We start from the raw sequence: 23,363 nt of genomic DNA, 5'->3' as shown, positions 1-23,363 counted from the left end.
GACTTGAGGCCCACCTTTACGCAGACCTTCCCTGGTGGTCTAGTGGTTAGGATTCGGCGCTCTCACCGCCGCGGCCCGGGTTCGATTCCCGGTCAGGGAACTTCCTTTTCACCTCCATGCTGAACTTTGAGGATTGGTTAACTCGATTGGTGAAGGCAAGAAAGCGGCTCTGAGCGCAAAAGATGTCCTTCGAGCCGGAGTCGAACCAGCGACCTAAGGATTGCCATCATCCCACCTACAGTCCTCCGCTCTACCAACTGAGCTATCGAAGGCTTACAGGGCAGTTACACAACCACATCCTAAGGTAGCTGCAGACCGACCGCTGGCCAAAAAGGACAGAAGCAAAAGCACTCAAGCCTTCCCATACCGGGAGTCGAACCCGGGCCGCCTGGGTGAAAACCAGGAATCCTAACCGCTAGACCATATGGGAACTGCCACACTTGAAATCCAGTCTTGGCACAAACTCCAGTTCATTCTGATCGCTGGCACGTCCCTGCTCCGCTTGCACAAGTGCCACTCATACACTTACGCACTCTCTCATACACAGTTTCTTGGTTTCCGTAACCGAGAATCTTCTGATCCGTAGTCATAAGCGCTAACCTTTGTGCCACCGTCACTCTGTTCAGCACCTTGTTAGCACTTTGCTTGAAGCAAGGACAAGGCTCTGTCAACCCGGAGTTCCTTCACCACACATTCTGCTTTGTTTTTATGGCAAGAGGTTGTGTGGATGGGATGCTCTTACAGGATTCCTGACAGTCCCGCCATAGAAGACCTGAGATCCAGGGTCGGAGACTCTCTCCTCTCCAAGAGTAGGTCAAAAGCAATGGTTTCTTTTGTGTCTGTGTGTCAGAGCCCTTAGGTGTTGCTGCAGCTCAGAGACCTACAAGTGGAGGAGATTACACTGCAAGTCGGCTGGATGACCTCTAAGTGGTAGGCACTTATACCGCATGTAGGCTGGGTTTGCGATTGATGTAGCTGTAGTAGACATTCATAAAAATAAAAAAAATATATAAACTGCTTACTCTGAGGTTGTGTTTAGGGTTGGGGTAGGAGTAAAATTGAATAAAACACAGCAGGTTACCGTGAGGTTGGGCCTAGGGCTGGGGTAGGTGTAATTTTAATAAACTGCGATAGGTTGTATTCTGTGCCATGTACGAGACATTGAATCAATGAAACCCACATGGAGGTTTGTTGCTGTGAGGTTGGGTTAAGAGTTGGGGTAGGTTAGGAGGTTGATAAAACACAGCAGGAAACTGTGAGGTTGGTTTAAGGATTGGGGTAGGTTTGACATTCAAACATAACTGGTTGGACGCAGTGTCTTGTACCAGACATTAAATGAATGAAAACTCCAGGAGGTTTTTACAGCCCACTTGGGGCTGACCAGGTCGTTTGGAGCAGGCTCCGATTTCTATTTATACCTTTCTCAGTCAGGTAACTTCCTTTTCAGTAGTATGAGCGTCTGCACTGTGTGGCATATTTGCCGACGTATAACAGAGACTGAAACATTGCTCACACTTGTCTGAGGTGGTCATTTTGACTGCAATCTTGTTTTAGGTTGGCATTTTGTTTTTGAATATTGTCTGCTTTTCGAATGCGTATCTGTGCTGCAGTAGAACGCCTTAGCCTCACAGCAAACATTTTGGTCTACAAGCTGTCACTGCTGTCTTCCCAGGAGAGTGGCTGTACTGGTTTCTTCTGAAAGTCCTGAGGGATGTACAGGACCAAGATATGAGAGTAGTTGGGGCAGACTTTGAACCCAGGGGAGCACCCCACAGGCTCTGTGCTGGCAGCCCCAGAAACTTGATCCACTCCAAAGTAGAACCAAACAACTCTGGCAGGGGCAAACTGCAACTGCAGTGCACTGACTGAGAGCAATGCAATAAATCCTGATCGAGCCAGCCAAAACTCGAATCTAGAATCTTCTGATCAGTCAGACACGTTATCCATTGCGCCACTGGCACACACTGTTCAAGGAGTGCTCATTAGCATGCTGTTTGGAAAGAGGACATGGACCGGTAAACATGGAGTTCCTTCAACGCATGCTGTACTTTGTTGTCATGGCAAGTTGTGGTGTCGATAGGATGCTTTTACACAGAGCATGTGACAGTCCCTCCATAGAAGAACTGTGAACCAGGCTCTGAGACTTTCTCTTCTCCAGGAGGAGGTTGCAAACGTTAGAGTTATTTTTGTCAGAGCAGCTGCAGCACACCTGGGTGGAGGCCCACAGCTAGGCTAGAGGGCAACCTTTAGCCAGGCCTTCCCTGGTGGTCTTGTGGTTAGGACTTAGTGCTCTTACCGCTGTGGCCTGGGTTCAATTCCTTGTCAGGGAGCTTCCTTTTCACCTCCATGGTAAACTTCGAGCAGTGTTGCCGATGATCTCTTCACGAAAGCAGCTCTGAATGCAAAAGATGTCCTTCGAGCCGCACTGTAAGACGTAATAAGACACACTCTGGCACAGACATCCAGTCTGCACGCTGGAATACACACTATTATCTCATGGTTGAGACGCAGCTTCAAAAATTTGTTTCAAACCGGAAGTACAAATTTGCTTGAAATAACGCAAAAACAATCAATTTACACTTTTTAGTGAAATATTTGTGTCCTAATAGTGTTTTTAGCAGTGTGGGACACATATATGACTGTCAACAGCTAAAAAAATGTGTTTTGGAGTTTCGTGACCCTTTAAGGTACAAATGGTAGAGAAAATACACACATGAAAATCTTACTTTGTTTTTCTTCTAACTAAGTATATTTTTATATGTTTTGTTGTTTTGTCTCAAATTATTTTATTTAGGACACAAATGCCTCAAATGCAGCTTTAACATCATTGGAATAAATTATATTTTAACATATTCAAATGGAAAAGCTAACATATTAAAAAGGAATAATTATTTACAAGGTTACTTTTATATCTGCATTTTTATAAACTAAAGCAGTTTTGTCCCAAACCTTTGAAAAATAGTCCATGTTGTCTTTATATTTTTAGATGCTTCATTTATTACAGATTTTTCTTTATGCTTTCAAAATATGTAACTATGCATTTGAAGTGATATTGTGCTATTTTGCTACATAGTAGAAGTGAACTAGTTTTGTTTTGTGTTAAAGCCACAATGGCCCTGCATAAAAGTGCTTTACTGGGACCTTATAGGCACATTTTGTGCCTGGACTCAACTTAGTATTAGTGGGACCTAACTTGTTAATTACTAAATGCCCACAGAGCATGCTCATAGGACATACTTCTGACCCAGATAGTATACCTATACTTCGCCCATTGTGGCTATATACACTACACTTTGTGTGGACTTGCTGTGGGCCCTCAGTGAACTTCTGTTTCGAGTGGGCCAGCCCACAGTTTGGTCTAGCGACATTGTATATGTTTTTGGTATAGACATGTTAGTTTGGGAATTTGTGCACTAAAACTGTACACTCAAGTACATGAAGGTGAGCTTAAGCAAACTGCATTAAACATTCAAAACTATTGTATAATAGGCTTAGAGAGACAATAGAAAAGCATATCTTAATTAAGATATAAATTGGATCCAATTAAAATATTGTAGAAATTATCCTAAAGGATTTTCCTGTATTGTACTATAAAATAATCCTATAGGAATGGTTGCAAAATATGATGAAAATTCTAAAATAACTCCTTCAAAGAAATCTGATAGGATGCTTCTTTTGTGTCTGTATAATTGTAAAAGTTAGACTGATTTAGATCAGAAATCCACTACATGTTCATTAACTGAAAACACAGCTGAAGGTGCTACAATTAACACATAAACACCCTAGACAGCACAGCACAGCACCACTGCTTTTTTCTGTGACAGACATAGATCTCGTCTAGGATTTAAACCCAGGACCTTTTGCACCCTAAGTGAGAATCATACCCCAAGACCAATAAGCCATGTAGAAGTGCTTGGCAGTGCCAGAAAAAAATTCTGTGAAACCGGTCCAATCTACTTTTTGTTCATGTTGTTTTTGTTACGCAACTCCCTGGATGCATATTACAGTTCACAGGCAGTAAAAAACGGCCCAGTGGCCTAATGTTTAAGGCACCAGCCTTCGAAGCTGGGGATTGTGGGTTCAAGTCCCACCTGGGTTGTCTTTGATGCAGTTTTTTGAAGTTGGCTGTGCAGCACAATCCAGTGTGACCTTCAAAAAACTAGGTTCATACTCTTAGGTCAAAAAGACATTATAATGGAAAACTCTTCAGAGAAGCTGATTTGTCATTAGTTGCACACACCAGATCGTCTGAATGCAATAGGGATCCTAAAGTGCTGTTCTCTGAGTTACAAGAACTTCCTGAGTCATACAACAAATATAGCAAATGCTAGTATTGGCCCAGTGGCCTAATGGATAAGGCATCACCCTTCAAAGCTGGGGAATGTGGGTTCAAGTTGTGTTTGTTGGGTTACTTTTAAGTTGTGTGAAAAAATCCTGACTTGTCTACTCAAAGCTTAGGTGTAATGATCTGAGGACAATAGTTAGCTTCAAATTCTCAGACTTGCTGCACACTTCAATTAAGATTCATCCGATCTTGCTTGAATTATCCAATTACGTTACAAACATAAAAGGTTTAGCTAAGCTCTGGTTATGGAGATCTTGACTTCAAGTACCCGGTGGCTTTCAACTAATAGTCTCATGTTTGGTGGATGATGATGAAATGCAAACTAGAAAATAGCTGCAGAAAGGTTGTGATTTCATGCTAATGAGAGTGGCCTTGACTGGAATTTGAAACTCAAGACCAGTCACACCATACGCAAGAACCATACCCCAGGACCAATTAAACACAAATATGGATGATTGCACAAAGAAAATTTTTGTCCATTAGTTGCACATATCTTATTTGACGGAATGCAAACTGGCATTAAGATCCTAAAGTGCAGTTTTCCATGCATTGGCATCTTGTTGAAAGCTCCTTGGCTCTCTCCGCTGGTGTGCTGGCCTTCATGCACAGCCTGGTCAGGTGTACAGAGAGAGTGGTCTGTGGCTTCTGGCACTCCAGGCACTAGACAACGTTGCTATCAACTGACCTGTAAAAACACACATTCACCATTCATGATGTCATGAACAAGAACATTTTTAAACCAGGCACACAATTTTCTACATGAATTCAATAACCAAAAACATGAAGACAAAATAAACTAAATATTGATATATATATATATTTTATTTTTTTTGGTTCGCACATGTACTTGCTGAATTACCTCAAGGAATAAATTGGAATATTTCAAGATTAATTAATTAAATAAATTAAAAACACATTATTTCATTTACCAGAAACAAAAATATAATGTTACACTGAATTCATTATTTTTTGTGTTCCACCCAAAGATTCGGTGTGGCTTTTTCTGGCCACCACTAAGAAATTTTTCTCAGGGCACCTCTGCTTTTTGGGTTGCTGAATAACACTTATAATATATCCTGAGAGAGTGTATAGGTTAACTTTAATTAAAGAATTATTCTGGATGAACAAGCTCTGAAAAAAAATCATATTCATTTTTCAAAAAAAGGAAAATTTTTTATGTCTCTGTCATGATGACTGTACATAATATTTTACTAGTTATTTTGCAAGATTCCAGCATTCAGCTTAAAGTGCAATTTTAAGGATTAAGCAGGTTAACTAGGAAAGTTACTGGATAACTTTGTTTTGTGAACAATAAAATATATTCTTAAGGAGGCTAATATTATTGACATTAAAATAGTTTAATTGCTTTTATTTAAGCCAAACTAAAATAAAGGAATACTATAAAAACTGACTTTTACAAGAAATATTTTTTTAATTCAATTCAATTCAGCTTTATTTGTATAGCGCTTTTACAATGTAGATTGTGTCAGCAGCTGCACATAAATGGTCATAGTAACTGGAACAGTGTGGTTCAGGTTTTAGTGTTTAAGTTCAGTTCAGTTCAGTTTAGCTCAGTTCAGTGTGATTTAATCACTACTGAGAGTTCAAACACTGAAGAGCCAATTCATCGATGCGTAGCTCTACCAATCCTGAACTATGCGAGGCAGTGGCGACAGCGGAGAGGGAAAAAAAACTTTACCTGAGGGGAGTGAAGAAAAAAAACCTTGAGAGAACCAGACTCAGTTGGGCACGGCCATTTTAATTTCTCCACTGGCCAAAAGTCTTGTGCAGAGCTTCATTCGCCGTGGTTTAGGCTGGAAGATGGCCTCAGCGAAGACTCGTCTATCCCTGGAGCGTCGCTGGAATCAGACTCATGTTCTCCACTCCCCACGACCATCAGCGCAGCAGCAGCTCAGGATATGGCCTGGTCCCGGATATGGAATCCGGGAAATTTATAAGAATTACTGTGAAGATTCCTTTGTTCTTTACAGGAGGAATTTTGACTTGACAGCTGTGTATCTGTATAGATAAACACACACACACACACACACTCACACACTATTTCCCTAATTTGCAGAAGATAACCAGTTGTTTGAACTGATTATGTGATGCTGTGATACTTATGTAGTTATGCGATTCAGATCCTGACCGAGAGGGGGAAATTTTTGAATTAAACGTAATGCTTCTTGTCAGCGGTACTTATAACGGAAAAAACTAGATTAACGTTTGTTGATTGCAGACGGTGGTGGAAATAGACCTGGTCCTATTGAATTCGCGTTTTTTAGATAAATATTGTGTAGATAAAGTTAGTTATTTTGGTTTTAGGTTAAAGTATACTGTGTAGTGTTTATATTGTTCATGTATTGTTAGTATTTGTAGTTTTAGTGTACAGTTTGATGGGTTAAGGTTTGTAGTTTACTTAGTGCAGGTTGTATATATAACGTTAAGTTTTTTGCTGATCAAGTGTTCGTCTAATAATCATTAAGTTAACTATTTACTAGTGTTTAAGTAGTTTGCATCGTTGTTTTGTAGTTTAACTAAAGTTTTAGCGTCTACATCACTGTCTCCGCGACTGGACACTGGTGAGTAAAACTTCAATTGGTTCATAGCCGCTGTGCGTCAAAAAAACATAAAATCTAATTCAATTAGAATAAAACAACGTTTAACTTACCTTTATTAAAGATTATCTATCTTCCAGTGATGTGACTGCTAGTTGCTCCAGGCACGTATTCAAGGCGGATCCCATTTAGGGATTTCCCCATTTTATTCGTCTGAACAGATGATTGAGATTTTAAAACAGAGCTGATAAAGTATACTTGATTGCCGTGTTCAGAAATTCCAATCACGCACTAGCACTAGGAAGATAGTTAGAAACCTCTGTTCTTTGCTTCATTACAGATTTTTATTGTAAGTATTGATTATATTTTAAGTTAGGTTAGGCAATATTAAAGGGGCTAGCTTTTATAGTGAGAATACAAAGTCCAAAAGTAGACTAGTTATCAAATAGGCAAATTAGACAGACTTCACATAATTAATCAGATAATAATTTAATGTGGCAGCTAAATTAGTCAAAGTCTTTGAACAATTTCTTATCTACACTGTAAAAACATTATTGTTCTTGCTGCTTTTAGTTAAGGCAACATAAAATGTTAAGCTGTACTAGTTGGCAACTTGTATTTTTGAATTGACAAGACATTTATTGCAGACTGAGCAATACATTTATGGAACATTTTGACAAAAAAATAAAAATAAATATATATATATATATTTTTTTGTACAAAAAAAGCAAAAAAAAAAATTTGTATATAATATGTAATTATAGTAAATAAAAATGTCAAATAGAAAAATATGTTATTATATTAATGTTAATGCACTAAATTAATGCAGGCTCGATGAGCATAAGAATCTTCTTTAGAAAATATTATGATGGTAATGTGGCCAGGTGACTGGTGCTCTACATTAACATTTATTTAAAATGTTATTTAAAAAAAAACATTTTATGTAAATTTTTGTGCTTTAATTCTTTCAGAAACATGGAAAATTTGGAGGTGTGAGTTCAGTTACCAAATGGAGGCGTGTCCAGAATATACTTCATAATCTCCATACTACACAAACACTTGACATCAACAACCAAGTGGCTGGTCTCAATGAATATCTTCTGGCAAATTCTGAAACAGGACAAGATGAAGAAATGAACTGTGATAACATCTCAAATTTCAAACAACACAAACACCAACACTGACCTTGAAAGAGACATTGATGATGTCACTGATGATGATGATGATGACAGATTTACAGACTACCTCAGCAATTTCAGCGAGGAAGAAGATAGATATTTAGATTTTAGTGACACACAAGACAGAGGCTCCTTTGATGACTTGCCAGATGAGCTGCGTCAGTGGGTTGTAGAGTGTGGTGTGACACAAAATGCCGTCGACAGCCTACTTAAAATTCTAAACAAACACATCCCCTTACTTCCTAAATGTGTGAGAACTTTGATGAAAATTTCACACACACGTAAAGTCAAAAAAATGGATGATGGGGATTATGTCCATTTTGGAATATTGGAACACTTGCTTCAAAACAGAGATGCCCTGATGTCACAAACTGACAAAATTAAGATGCAGGTCAATATAGATGGACTGCCATTATTCAAAAGCTCACAGAAACAAATTTGGCCAAATTTAGGAAAAATTTATTTTGAAAGGGACCCGTTTGTCATTGGTGTCTTTTGTGGAAACAGCAAGATTTTATCTCCCAAGATTTTGCAGAGGAGGTTTCCGCACTAGAACAAGGTTTCACTGTGGATGAAAGGCTGTTTCATCTTTCCCTGGACTGCTTTATCTGTGATGCTCCTGCACGATCATTCATAAAACAAACAAAGGGGCATGGAGGTTATAGTGGTTGCGATCGTTGCACGCAGGAAGGATCTTATAAGGAACGGAAAATTATATTCCCAGAAACACATGCTCCACTCAGGACAGATGAGTCCTTTACAGAAATGCATGATGAAAACCACCACAGAGGTCACTCCATACTCAGTACATTAAGTTTGGGAATGGTCAGACAACTCGTGCTGGATTATATGCATGTTGTTTGCCTTGGTGTGACAAGAAAGATGATCAATTTTTGGACCAAGGGCAACCTAAAAAACAGACAGAGCTCCCATATAATAAGTAACATCTCAGAGAGTCTTGTAGGAATGTCAAAATACATACCCTCTGAATTTGCACGAAAGCCACGATCACTCTCTGAACTGGATCGCTAGAAAGCTACTGACTTTAGGCAGTTTCTTCTGTACACTGGTCCAGTAGTACTAAAGAATATTCTTCCAACACCATTTTACAACAACTTCCAATCACTGTCGGTTAGTATATATCTGATGCTTTCCTCAACCCTCTGTGCCCATTACTGTGACTATGCTGATAACCTGGTTAGGTACTATTGAATAATAGGAACCATTTTTTTATTATTTTTTGTCTCTTTTCTTTTAATCAAACAATTATTTGTATTGGTCATGTAAGGGTCATATATTAACTGAACTTCTAATGTTGTGGGTGAGTGCTGTCCATACTAATTAGCAGCTTTGCAGAAGTAGATAGATGCGGGTCCAAAATTAAATTCAGCTCTGCAGAAACTTCCTGTCTGAAGAGAGGTGTTAAAACTGAACACAGAACACAGAAAGATGTATACTTTGTTGTTGGGCAGAGAATTCATAGAAAAAGAGGAAGTATGCCGAAGGGGCGGCCAATGGAGGACTGAACAATGACTGACAAGTGACGTTACACCAAAACTCCACCTGTTAAGATAGGTGGTGTATATATGCTGAAGTCAGGAAATGTATGCGAGTTGCGAACCTCTTGAATGTAATTCTTGTATTGCATTGGGGTAATGTAACCCAGAGCTCTGTCATCGAATTATTTATTTGTATCCAATAAATTGTTACGATTTTTGACATTGAAGAAAAACCTCTCCAGACCTTTTCTCTTGAACACGCATGGAATAGAGATTGATATTCCAACAATTTGGTGACCTCCGACGTGGAAAAGGGGGAGAAGAAGTTATTGATCTGTCGTATTGCATTGACATCATCGGCGCCGAAAAAATAAGGTAAGCAGAAAACCTGTTAAATCGAATTTCTGCAATTGGCCTAATCTAAATTAAATGATGTCATGTGATTTGTAGGATTGATGTAGTTAAAAGTATAAGCATTTGAATAATTTGATGAATTTAAATGTATATTTGCTTTAAGTGTTAACTGGTTTGTAAATATTAGGATACGTTAGTATAGAGTTGTGGGGCAGCCAGGGGTAACTGTCGTTAGTATAGAGTTGTGGGGCAGCCAGGGGTAACTGTCGTTAGTATAGAGTTGTGGGGCAACCAGGGGTAACTGCCGCTTCGGGTATTATTACGGTTTTGTCATATGGCATTCACTAAGTAAATCAGAACATAAGTTGATACACTTTGACTGTTTTTGCTTGTTTGGTAGAAGGAAAGATCAGACGAGGTCTGTGCTTCTTACACGGAATTGAATAAAATACCATCCTAGGGTGTATTGTTCAGGTGACTACCGAGTACTGAATACTGTGATTTTACCTGGACAGGTGTTTGACGAATCACCTGAATTTTTTGGACTCTAAGGGCGGGAGCCCAGCAGACGAACCGACGGGGGGTCCCGAACAGTCCGGGTGCAAATCCCAACGTTTTAGTAGGTCCAAGCGTTAAAGACAGCTATAGGGTCAGATTGTAAATAATCTAAAAAATAGGGACAGTTTAGTCGCCGAGGTTGTGACTGTGTGTGGATAATTTGCTTCACTGAGGTTGTGACGCTGTAGAAAATACAGAGAAAAGTCGACTCTGTTAAGGTGTGGTCGATTAGACAGATTAGTCTGTTGCGTTAGTAACTAACAGTTGAAATAAGCATAGTGTACAGATATTTAGCCGCTGTATATAAGCGTATATGATATTCAATGAAATGTCATTTAGAAGAATTTTGAGAAACAGAGAATTTGAGTTTTACAAAGTTAATAACATAGCAAAAGGGGGCCATAACGATGTTGTGGCAGTAAGAAATGGAAAAAAATTGTTGGAATTTGTAATGTGGCATGATTTTGGCATTTGTTGGAACGGCTGTAGAAAGACAGATGAGGGTAGAAAAAAGAGGAAGTGCTCAGGCAGACAATCTTAGACAGACTGACAACAAAAAGGAAGTCAGAAAAAAGAAGCCACTCCTTTTCATGAGGAAGAAGCAGTTGAAGTAGGGGCAGAAGAGAGTAAATTTTATTAAAAGAGTATATAAAATTGTTTTGATTAAATAAGGATAGACTGTGATATAATAATTAGGGATATAGTATCAGTTACAAAATAAACAGATCTATTACAAATCGGTATAAAAAAGACAAGTGAAATAAAGAAATAATGGGAAATATGCTTAATACAGTTATATTTGTTGAAATGGAATTTGAAGCTATTTGAATGAATATATTAATAAAGAAATGAATTTACTAAATAGAGGAGGATGACTTAAACAATAGACCAGTAGTTGTTGACTAGAACAATAAGAACAAATAAATTATAAATACTAATAGGAAAAATAAAGAGAAATTAACATACAACATAAAGACCAGCTACTAAAGAAACATTAGAATAAATACATTAGAGGAAAAATGAGGAACATGACTTCGAGATGAGCTGTTAAACAGCAAAGAGATAAAATTGGCATAAGTCTCTGGTCGATGAAGAGAAAAATTAGAAGAAAATGTGACAGTTTAATATTGATCAACTGAAGAGTTAATGAGCAAATATGTAAGGAAGATAAAAAATATGGATAAGAAAAACTTAAAAGCTTAGAATTAAAGAAATCCAAGTTATGGTTTGATAGAAAAAAGAAGAAGATATGTTTAAAATATATTGAAATATGTTTGAAAAATATTATATACATAGAGAGAGAGAAAGACAGAGACATTAAACCGATGAGATAGAAACTAGAAAAATAGTTGCACTTGTAACACTTTGGGGAAGTACAACTTTGAGGAACTGAGATTTGATGTGAGAGGACAAGACTGAGTTTAGGTGCAAAACTAAATAGAATAATAATATTAGTAATAATAATGATTTAAAAAAATTGTTATGGCTTACACTGGCTGTTTTCATCTTTGAAAGTCAACAGCATAAGACTATCTAAGCCATCATCTAGGGTCAAAGAAAAATCATGGACACTTAGTGGATGTGGATGAACAAGATGAAGTGAGTTCAATTTTTCTAAATTTAAAAATGATAAACACCAAGAAAGAAATTGATAATTAAACATTTTATTTCAGATAAAAAAAACAACAACATTTTAAACAAATATGTGGGGTCAATGCCTAATATGAACCATGAGATATAGAAGTAATGTTGAACAATTATACCACAGGGTAGGCCATGTCATAATTTGTGTTTTATGAATAATAACCCAACTTTGTCTTGTTTTTTAGTCTCCACCATTGTAGTGCCCTACAACTTTGCCTGCAGACTAAGCAGACCATAGTGCTGAGTGGATGGGAGTGAAGATGCCAAACTTTACTTAAAACTATTATTGGAGGTCAAATTGATTTTAAACTTAATAAAACCTGTCTCATTGGTTAGACTCTAGAATGTAGTCTCAGTGGCTCACATGGTTCTTGAGTGCATGTTTCCCTAACATCAGAGATACCAAGTTCTGAAGGAAAACTGAGAAGGAGGTGGCAGTGGAGAAGAGCAGTAACTGGTCTCCATGAGACATTATTCCAAAGACGGGTAAGACTCTCGTTGGCCACCGGGAGCGACCTAAGCCAGGAATTTTGTCGCGGAGACTAGGCACCTGTACAGGTAGGCAGGTGTTGAGTGAGATGGTTGTGGAGTGGAGCAGTGATGCTTGAAAGGCCTAGAGCATCCGAGTATTGAGGGGCACTGTGAAAGATCAGTGGTCTCGCTCAGAAATGTGGGCTCCTCCAAACCAGACCACAGCAAACTGCTAAATATGTCTGGAGATCAGACACTCAGAAAAAGGAACTTGTGGGTAAAGTAAGAGGCAGGGTGCTGTCAAGAACCATTTGAGACCATATGATGACTGGTAATATAAAAGAGACAGAATTTATTAAGGTTTTATGAAAATAATAACTAAGAAAAAGACTTAAAGGAAAATATACAATGAATCTCTAAATGTAAAATGTTGAAATGATATTTAACTATTTTTGCAAATTTTTATAGGTTTACTGATACAGGGCAGGAACAGAATATGGGAGGAAGTACAATGTATGGTGGTGACTAAAGAAGAAGAAACAACTATTGGTAACTGAAGAAGTAATTTAAATTATCAATTTTGATGGAATTGATTATTTAAGTAAAGATTTACTAAAAGCAAAATATAATGTTGAATCATCTAAATTAAGATGGGAAATTAAAAACTTGAAAAGGTTGGTAACAGAAAAAATTATTTATGTGTAAAGAAGAAATTGAAACATGAAAAACTGAACTCACGTCATCGGGGAAAAATTAATAGTTCTAATCTGATAAAAGAATTGAAACAGAATAAGAGAGTTTAAGAAAACAGATTTTCTTTCACATGTAACCATGTGAAGAAGTTTAATGATGAAGTCAAAATACAGCTGAAAGAAACGGATGAAAAAATGTAGTGATTTTTAGTTAGCTTATAAAAGTATATAAAAAGTGTATGGGCAACTAGTTGAACCAAAATGACGTAGAACTAATTAGTAGCCAAAAGAAAATCATAAAAATGATTAGAACAAACTAAGTAATAAATAGTTGAGAAAATGAATTATCAAAAGTAGTGTCAAATTCAAAAACTGATTGATTATTAGTGAAATACTTAAATGGAGGATTATAAAATAATAGTGTATGAAGAAATCTGGTCATACTGATAAAAAATGTAAAGTGATTGATTTTTGAATTATCAGAGAGAGTGGTGTTGATTAAGCATGTTGATGAAGTCTTACTTGCAGAAAAAAAGTGGACAACTAATGGATTAGAAGTAAGCAGTTGTTATGACATTTATATGGAACTAGATTTAAAGGAAGTAAATAAAAAATTATAGGTGATTAGATAACACGCCATAATATTGGGACAAGTGATGTCTGGGATAGGTGGAGTCAGATCACTAAATAAATAAGCCATTTCAAATAACTGTAAACTGGTGACTGTAAAAGACATGATAATAAGACTAATATTGATAATAAGACAAAATTATATTTAGAGATATCAGAAACTGCAAGAGAAGAATGAGGGTGAGGTTATAATTGATTATAGAGATATGGGAGAACAGGTGAATAAAAAGATATGTGCTAGTCATGATTGACAGCTATAGTGAATGGCTAGAGGAGTGGCCAGCAAGCAAGGAGTACAGTCAGACAGTGATGAAGTGTTTAATGAACGACGATTTAGAAACAAATAGATGTTGAGTAAGAACTAGATTGGATAATGATAAACACTGAAATAATGAATATTTGAAATTGCAGCAAGTAATGGGCCTAAAGCATGAATTTAGGGATGGTGTAAGACTAATAATTACAGGGAAAGGTAGAGAAAATTGATTCAAAGTTAAACACAATTGGCAAAATTCTGTGCACAGACCAAACTGAATTGGATAAAAATCATGTTGAGGGGTATTAGTTTGTTATGGAACAAAACAATGGAATTAATGACTTTTGCATTGTTTACAGGACTGCAGTTTTGGGGACCTGGTGCAGCTTGGATGTGCAGTGGATCACTTATGTAGAGATTATATAATGACAAATTAACAATCTTATTCCCTATTTCTTCTAAACAGGTTGCTGAAGGTGTGAGGCTGGCCGGATTAACTTGACAGTCAATATAGGGGTGTAAAACGGCCTGGAGCTAGGCCCAGGCCGAAAGGGGGATAAAACACAAAAAGGGGATATCTGATATCTAATTGGAGTGTGTAAGCATGTATTGGTGTGGGAGCTGAACACGCTGCACCACCAATGCATGAGGCCAACTGTATATTAGATACAGGCCAACACAAAAAAGAACCGAAAACCACATTAAATTCTAAAATAGAAAGAGAAACTAAGACTGATTTACTAGCAGATGACAATCTGACAGAAAGTGTGCATGGACGTTTCCCAGAGATGGGTTGCAGCTGGAAGGGCATCCGCTGTGTAAAACATATGTTGGTTAAGTTGACGGTTCATTTCACTGACGGTGGGGACCCCAAATTAATAAAGGGACTAAGCTTTAAAAAAAAAAAAAAAATGAATGAATGAATGAATTGGACAAATTAGACTGGAGAAATTTTAGAAAAATTTAATATTTAAAATTTATTTTAATATTATTTTATTTTACACATTAGTTTTTTTATTTTATTTTTTAGTATTTTTATTCTTTATTTTAAGACACATTTTTTATCTTTTATGTGAAGACATTTTTATATTTTTATTATCTTTCATTTTAAGAAATTTCCATGACTTTTTATCTTTTATTCTAATACCTTTCTAATGCTTTTTAAATCCTTTGTTATTTTAAAGACGTTTGTCATAATCTTTTATTTTAATACATTCAATGCTTTAAAAAAATATATATATATATATTATTTTAAGATGCTTTTGGATCTTTTATTTTGAGACATTTTTAAGATTATTTTATTTTAAACACATCATTATGATTGTAAGATTCTTTTATTTGAAGATTCTTTTATTTGAACACATTTTTAAGGATTATTTTAGTTTGAGCCATTGTTGTTTTTAAATCTTTCATTTAAAGACATTTTAAGATTTTATTTTAAGCCATTGTTGCTTTTGAACCTTTTATTTGAAGAGATTCTTAAGATTTTTATTTTAAGTACATTGTTGTGCTTTTGATTTTCCCATTTAAAGACATTGAAAAAAAAAAAAAAAAGAATCTATATGTTTGAATTTTGGTTTTAAAAATTTGGTGACGAGTTTGAATTGTTAGTTTAATAAACTTGTTATGATTTAGTTCTGAACTTTTCATTTTAATAATTGTCGAGTTTAATCCTACTTTGAAGCTGTTGATTTTTCATCCTAAAACTCAATTGTGATTTTGTTCTTTAATGACTTTAAAATGTTGAAATTCAGTTTGAACTATTAAGGGGGATTATTAATTAGAGCATATCTTTATGGGTGTGGATTTCCTTTTAATAAGATTTTTATTTTTTTGTGTTGGAGTTTTTAAATTTTGTTTGCTGTTTATTATTCTCATTCTTATTCTAATTTTGTTGGGGAAGAAGAAAAAAAATTACCTTTATTGCTAAAGTGTATACGAATGGAAAATTTGAATTATGGGATAATTGGAAGTTAATAAGAGTGTTGGGAGTAATAAGCCTGAATATAGCAAGTATAAATCTTATTAAAAGAATATATCGGAGTGACTTCAAGAGGGAAGAGACGGCACCACCGAAGAGGAGAACCAAGAGTGTGGAAATTATGAACTGAATCCAGAAAAGTTAAAGAAATTGAGTTAAAAGGGGTTTTGGGCATCATCTAACACTGAAAGAGCACTGTGATGTTAGAGATTATTTTGAATAAGAGGTAAAACAAAGATTTAGGCAAAGGCCTGCAGTAATGACAGTTAAAACATTTGTGGGGATTTGATTATCTGTTTTTGTTTTTGTCTGCTCCAATGAGGAGCAGAAAGGGGGATTATTGAATAATAGGAACCATTTTTTATTATTTTTTGTCTCTTTTCTTTTAATCAAACAATTATTTGTATTGGTCATGTAAGGGTCATATATTAAGTGAATTTCTAATGTTGTGGGTGAGTGCTGTGCATACTAATTAGCATTTTTGCAGAAGTAGATAGATGCGGTTCCAAAATTAAATTCAGCTCTGCAGAAACTTCCTGTCTGAAGAAAGGTGTTAAAACTGAACACAGAACATAGAAAGATGTATACTTTGTTGTTGGGCAGAGAATTCATAGAAAAAGAGGAAGTATGCCGAAGGGGCGGCCAATGGAGGACTGAACAATGACTGACAAGTGACGTTACACCAAAACTCCACCTGTTAAGATCAGTGGTGTATATATGCTGAAGTCAGGAAATATATGTTAGTTGCGAACCTCTTGAATGTAATTCTTGTATTGCATTGGGGTAATGTAACCCAGAGCTCTGTCATCGAATTATTCATTTGTATCTAATAAATTGTTACGATTTTTGGCATTGAAGAAAAACCTCTCCAGACCTTTTCTCTTGAACACGCATGGAATTAGCTTGATATTCCAACAGCATCAACAGACTTTGGGTGTGCTTACACTATACTATCCGAACCGTGCCCAGGCCCGTTTCTCAGATCGTTTGAGAAGTGCGAGTGTGCTGAATCGGGCTCAGGAACGGTTCACTTTGCCGGCCCTGGCCCGGTTGGAAGAGGTGGGCATGAGCGTGGTTTACTTGGGCTTGTAGTGTGAGTGCAAAACGCGCCAAAGCCCGAAACTGAAAGCAGGACGTGAGTTTTAAGGGACTGATTCATATGGATCTATTAATCAATCTTACTGTTCAATGAACACAAACTGCCGTAGTTTTATAAAGACACAAACACCTCACTGCACGACAGCTGCGCACCTTCAGCGAACCTCCTCATTCCTGCACCACGAGGGCTTTAAGATTGTTTATGAGCGCAAAAAGTGGTTGATCTGTTCGGCAAAATATCTGACGGCTTGTCATCGCATCCCTAAGGACTGTATGGCGAAATATTTGACTGCATGTCACTGCATAACAAACGACTGAAACGATATAACTAGAGAAATCTCTACTGTGCTGAGCGAGAGCGCTTCCCTACTGAACAACGCAGCACAGCATCAATGACGTAAGCGTGCCCAGGCCTGATTGTGGTGTAAGTGCGGGCCATCGAGGGAGACGGGAGGGGGGACAAGCATGCCTTGGCCTGGTTCGAGGCAACTGTACATAGTGTGAGTATGGCCTATGTGGCACCAGGAGTCATAAGCCCACGCAGAGGAGACTCAGACTCCTTTATAAAATCAATACGTCATTTTTATCTACGGACTGTACGTTACAGTGTACTGAATTTTTTTATTTTTTTATTTCAAAGCATTTTTCCAGAATACGTCAAAAAATGGATGTCCCCAAATATCAGTTAATTTGCTGAAACACAGAGAAGGATTTTTTTTTCAAATAAACCTTAAAATCACCCTAGACTAGATTAAAATGACCCAACAACATTAGCCTCCTAACCTCCCCATATCATGATTGGCATATCATCACTCTGTCTCCTCTCCACCAATCAGCTGGTGTGTGGTGTGCGGTCTGGCGCAAAATGGCTGCTGTCGCGTCATCCAGGTGGATGCTGCACACTGGTGGTGGATGAGGAGATTCCCCCCCCCCCCATTGTGTAAAAGCGCTTTGAGTGCCCAGAAAAGCGCTATATAAATGTAAGGAATTATTATTATTATTATTACAACACACAAGGGGAAAGGTACGTGCACATTCCAGCCTTTATGCAGATGCTGTACAGGTATGTCTTATGTCTGCAAGGCAAATATTCAGCTGTTACCCCAGAACTTTTTTTCTGATGTGTTTACCAGTCAGGCACATAAACAAGTATTCATATACTTGAATATATATGAATACATAAAAACATAAATAGTGAATATACACGAATATTAATAGGCCATTAACAGCTTTTTTTCTTTGTCTTATCAATATGATCAAAATTACTTTTATGAGAAACTCTCATAACTATGTGGACTGACACAGTTTTAATTTACTATAACTTCTATGTTAAGCGGCTTTGACACAATTTACGTTGTAAAAGCACTAGATATATAAAGATGAATTGAATTGCATCTGCTTTAATATGTACAGGTTAATGGATTTAACAAAATATGATCTGATTTATTTTACTTTTAATGTGCATCAAAATTACAGTGTGTAGCCAATGTTTCCAGTGTCTTTTCACTTTTCAGCTTTTGATGAGAGTTTTTAAGACTTAATAAAAACTAATTTTTTATTTATTTATTTCAGACCTAATTGAACAGAATGAGGGGAGTAAAGAGGAGGAACATCATGTCAAAACTGAGGAAAAAACTCATTTACAGACTGATGATATTTTGAAAAGGAAAGACAAGAATCGATTCACCTGCATTCAGTGTGGAAGGAGTTTGGCAAACAAAAGCAAACTTAAGATTCACATGAGGATTCACACTGGAGAGAGACCATTCACATGCATTCAGTGTGGGAAGAGTTTTATCCGTTCATCATCCCTTAATGTACACATGATGAGCCACACTGGAGAGAAACCATTCTCTTGCACTCAGTGTGGAAAGAGTTTAGCAAGCAAAAGCAAACTTAAGATTCACATGAGGATTCACACTGGAGAGAGACCATTCACATGCACTCAGTGTGGGAAGAGTTTCAGCCAATCATCATCCCTTAATCAACACATGAGGATCCACACTGGAGAGAAACCATTCACATGCACTCAGTGTGAAAAGAGCTTCAGCCAATCATCACACCTTAATGAACACATGATGATTCACACTGGAAAGAAACCATTCACATGCACTCAGTGTGGGAAGAGTTTCAGCCAATCATCATCCCTTAATCAACACATGATGATTCACACTGGAAAGAAACCATTTACATGCACTCAGTGTAGGAAGAATTTTTATTGCTCATCACACCTTAATAAACACATGAGGATCCACACTGGAGAGAAACCATTCACTTGCACTCAGTGTGGTAAGAGTTTCAGCCGATCATCATCCCTTAATCTACACATGAGGATCCACACTGGAGTGAAACCCTTCACATGCACTCGGTGTGGGAAGAGTTTTACCTGCTCATCACACCTTAATCTACACATGAGGATCCACACTGGAGAGAAACCCTTCACATGCACTCGGTGTGGGAAGAGTTTTAACTGCTCATCCTCCCTTAATCGACACATGAGGATCCACACTGGAGAGAAACCATTCACTTGCACTCAGTGTGAAAAGAGCTTCAGCCAATCATCACACCTTAATGAACACATGATGATTCACACTGGAAGGAAACCATTTACATGCACTCAGTGTAGGAAGAATTTTTACTGCTCATCATACCTTAATAAACACATGAGGATCCACACTAGAGAGAAACCATTCACTTGCACTTAAGCTGCGGTCACACTGGACTTTTATGCCCATAGACTTCCACACTGGAGAGAAACCATTTACATGTACTCAGTGTGGGAAAAGCTTAAACCAATCAGAAAACCTTAATAAACACATGAAGGTCCACTCTGGTGTGAAAGAGTATATGTGCTTTGAGTGTGAGAAGACTTTTATTTCAGCTCCAAAAACTGCACCAAGCGATTCACACTGGAGAGACCGTACAATTGTTCAAACTGTGACAAGAGGTTTAATCAGTAAACACATCTGAAAACACAAAAGAGGATTCACACTGGAGAGAAACGTACAAATCTGATCAGTGTCTACAGAGTTTCGCTCATTCGCAGCAGCTTAAAAACACATGGACAAAAAGTTGCACACATGACATGAATGCAGCAAAACATTTTCTCACAGGATGTTTCATGTCTGAATAATGTTTGAAAAGGCTGAGTAACGGTATACTGTTTTCCTACACTGCAGTAGGTGGGGTTGTAAATGTGTCGCGCTCCTCGCATTTATGTAAACACAATGATGGCGGCTGAGAGAAGTACAGTTTCATAAACATTTGGCAAACAGCACCTCTGCGGCTTGAAATCTCATCTGTTATCCACTCTCCAGTGCGTTCATGTAGCTAGTGTTGTGTTGGATGATGTTATCTGTCTGATTCCCTGAATGAGAAATCCAGGTTGGAGTATGTGGTAAATCGTGACTGGATGCCTGCATTACTCATCAATGGATATATAAAAGTTGTTGTGCTAGCTACTCATGAGTCCTCATGTCAAGACCTCCCATCTCATTGATTCTTTAACCTTATGGTTTTGTTTTGCATTACTTATACCATGTAGTTAAAGTGTTGTTGTGATTTATATCCAAAGTTCTTTATCTTCATTAGTATCCCTAGACATTTGTTGGTTGCATTGATTGATTGTTCTATGAGTTACATTTTATAATAAATCATTTATTATCATATATAATCATATATAAATGTAAGGAATTATTATTATTATTACTGCTGCCGCTGCACTGATCCATCTTTTAATCTCATATTACATTCCTCATGGCAAAAAAAAAAAAATCAGACACTCTATTTGGGGTAAGGACTCTGCCAAACTGGAGGTGGCCACTGTTTTCCATTCAAGCATTATGGTTTCTGACTTAGAGGTGCTGTTTCTTTCTCTGCCATGTCACACTCAGCAGCAAACTGTACCACTGCATGCTGAAGGTCCATGTCCAGAGTACCCGTGGGGTCTTAAAAGCATTGAAAAAGTCTTAAATTTGATAATCTCAAATTAAGGCCTTATAGCCTTGAATTTGGTATACAACATCTTGAATTTTGTTACAAAGGTCTTAATTTTATGCATTTTGTTGCCTTTCCTAGGATTAAGTTCATACCGTAACAAAATGAACTGTTACAAATGTAGGCTATTTTAAAATTAATGCAGCGTAACGTTGAGTGCACCTCTACCTCCACGTTATAGCAGAAATCGCGAAAGTGTGCGCACCCGTCATATGGTTACTTGAGGTGAGGTACAGAACAAGATAGTCACTAGCCCAGTTTGTCGGCTAAAATGGGAAAGTGTCGCTGTGGCCAAGGAATCCGAATTGAGTTTGGGTTAAGCCTGTGCCAGGAAATGACCGCAACGCCTACTGCTTTTGATGCCGGAAATCTTTTAAGCTAATGTTAGAGACAGTGGATGTTACGGCCCTGGACTCCCATATGGGGGGTTGCCAAACACAACGTGTGTATTACTGCTTGTCAGCGCCAACCACCTATTGTGCAGTTCTGTGCACCGGAGGCCTCTTCGGTTACTGAAACAGCTTTACCGATCAATAACAAAGAAGTTTCTACCTTAGAAGAATGACATTTTCTTCTTCTTCCTGTTTTACGGTGGTCGATAACAAAGTTTTTGATGCGTTACTGCCACCTCTTGCTCTGGTTGGTGATGTAGCCAAACAATCATTGGGCTGACACGAGAAACTTGCTTGAATAAAAGATGACAGAAAGATTAGATTAGGGTGTAATTCATTAATGAAAAGTTGTAAAAATATATACAATATAATGCTTATTGCAGAGTATTTCCCTTTACTATAAATAACTATAGTATTTTATTTGTGTAACACCTGGTTTTATTGGATTTTTAGTTTTTGCTGTTATATGACATAATTTGTTTCTGTTTGGTACAACATAATATTTACAGTAAATAACTGAACTGAATCATTTTTCATTGACAGTTTTATTGATCACTAAGATATGATTGACTTGGATTTAAGTTGCTTCGATTTAAATATGAATATTGTAAAATTAGCTTGGGTGTAGCTACACTACTTTTGCCAAGGAGTTTTTAGCTTAGCTTGCTACATTTCCAAGAGGTAAGCTTTTAGTCTAGTTAAGCTGGCAATCTGGCTTTAAGAAAGGCCATTCAACTGAGACTGCCCTGCTCTCGGTCGTGGAGGATCTCAGACTGGCTAAAGCAGACTCTAAATCATCAGTCCTCATCTTTCTGGATTTGTCAGCTGCTTTTGACACTGTAAACCACCAGATCCTGCTATCTACGCTCGAGTCACTGGGCGTTGCGGGCACTGTTATACAATGGTTCAGATCTTACCTCACTGACAGGTCATTCAGGGTGTCTTGGAGGGTAGAGGTGTCCAACCTACAGCATCTAAACAGTGGGGTATCTCAAGGCTCTGTTCTTGGGCCACTTCTCTTCTCCATCTACACAACATCTTTAGGACCAGTCATCCAGAAACATGGATTTTCCTACCACTGCTATGCTGATGATACCCAGCTATACCTCTCTTTTCACCCTGATGATTCCTCGGTTCCAGCTCGCATTTTCAGCCACCCACCTGAATGTTTGGCCACAAAATTCACCAAACTGGATTTCAAAGAAACCCAGCAGATGTTTTCTGTTAATCACATCTCCGTGGTGCTCATTTAAGTTTTTTTGGTCTTGTCCAGTACTGCCTCTGGGGACAGTTTTCTGTATGACTTTCCTTTGTTAGCTTCCTTTACTTTTGTTGCCTCTATTTGTCAGATTCAGGCTGCCATCAATAAAATAATTACATCATTAATAACAATGTTTGTCCTAGTTGAGACAGTGAATAAGTGAAATTTTATTTTATCTCTTTTGTAATGTAATAATGTACATTACATACGTAATTTACATACGTACATTTTTTGAAGACAACATTTTCATTTCCAAAAAGAAAATATTTTCTACATTTTGAAAACTACTGTTTTATTACATGTAAAAGCAGTGCATTCAAACTATTACTTTTGTATAACATGTCTTTATTGAGTATTGAACCCAAAACTTACCCTAGACAGGCTAAGGGAAAAAAAATATAAAAATAAATAAATAATTAAAAAAATGCAAATAAATAAAATAATAAATTA

At 37.3% G+C, this 23,363-nt stretch overlaps 1 protein-coding gene, 1 long non-coding RNA gene and 4 other non-coding genes across 6 annotated transcripts in view; 3 read left to right on the top strand and 3 right to left on the bottom strand.

The window, feature by feature from the left end:
• LOC103910577 (uncharacterized) overlaps nt 1-23,363 on the bottom strand; it is a 201,147-nt gene that overhangs the window by 82,513 nt on the left and 95,271 nt on the right. The window lies entirely within an intron of this gene.
• trnae-cuc (transfer RNA glutamic acid (anticodon CUC)) lies at nt 29-100 on the top strand. The gene has a single exon. It is a non-coding gene; the product is annotated as a tRNA-Glu (tRNA).
• Nucleotides 186-272, bottom strand: trnay-gua (transfer RNA tyrosine (anticodon GUA)). The gene is given in 2 exon segments: nt 186-221; nt 236-272. It is a non-coding gene; the product is annotated as a tRNA-Tyr (tRNA).
• trnae-uuc (transfer RNA glutamic acid (anticodon UUC)) lies at nt 359-430 on the bottom strand. Its single transcript has one exon. It is a non-coding gene; the product is annotated as a tRNA-Glu (tRNA).
• Nucleotides 4,027-4,099, top strand: trnar-ucg (transfer RNA arginine (anticodon UCG)). Its single transcript has one exon. It is a non-coding gene; the product is annotated as a tRNA-Arg (tRNA).
• On the top strand, nt 17,703-21,896 carry LOC101884961 (uncharacterized). The gene has a single exon (XM_068219952.2). The coding sequence runs from the start codon at nt 19,004-19,006 to the stop codon at nt 19,967-19,969; it is 966 nt and encodes a 321-aa protein (XP_068076053.1). The 5' UTR covers nt 17,703-19,003; the 3' UTR covers nt 19,970-21,896.

Source organism: Danio rerio, chromosome 4 (genome assembly GCF_049306965.1).
Source record: "Danio rerio strain Tuebingen ecotype United States chromosome 4, GRCz12tu, whole genome shotgun sequence".
Lineage (NCBI taxonomy): Eukaryota > Metazoa > Chordata > Actinopteri > Cypriniformes > Danionidae > Danio > Danio rerio.
The sequence above is the reverse complement of the archived record's forward strand: the minus strand, read 5'-3'. Positions and strand labels throughout refer to the sequence as shown.

What these genes read in the sequence shown, in the direction of transcription:
- LOC101884961 (XM_068219952.2), top strand. Translation starts at nt 19,004, where the DNA reads ATGAGGATTCACACTGGAGAGAGACCATTCACATGCATTCAGTGTGGG.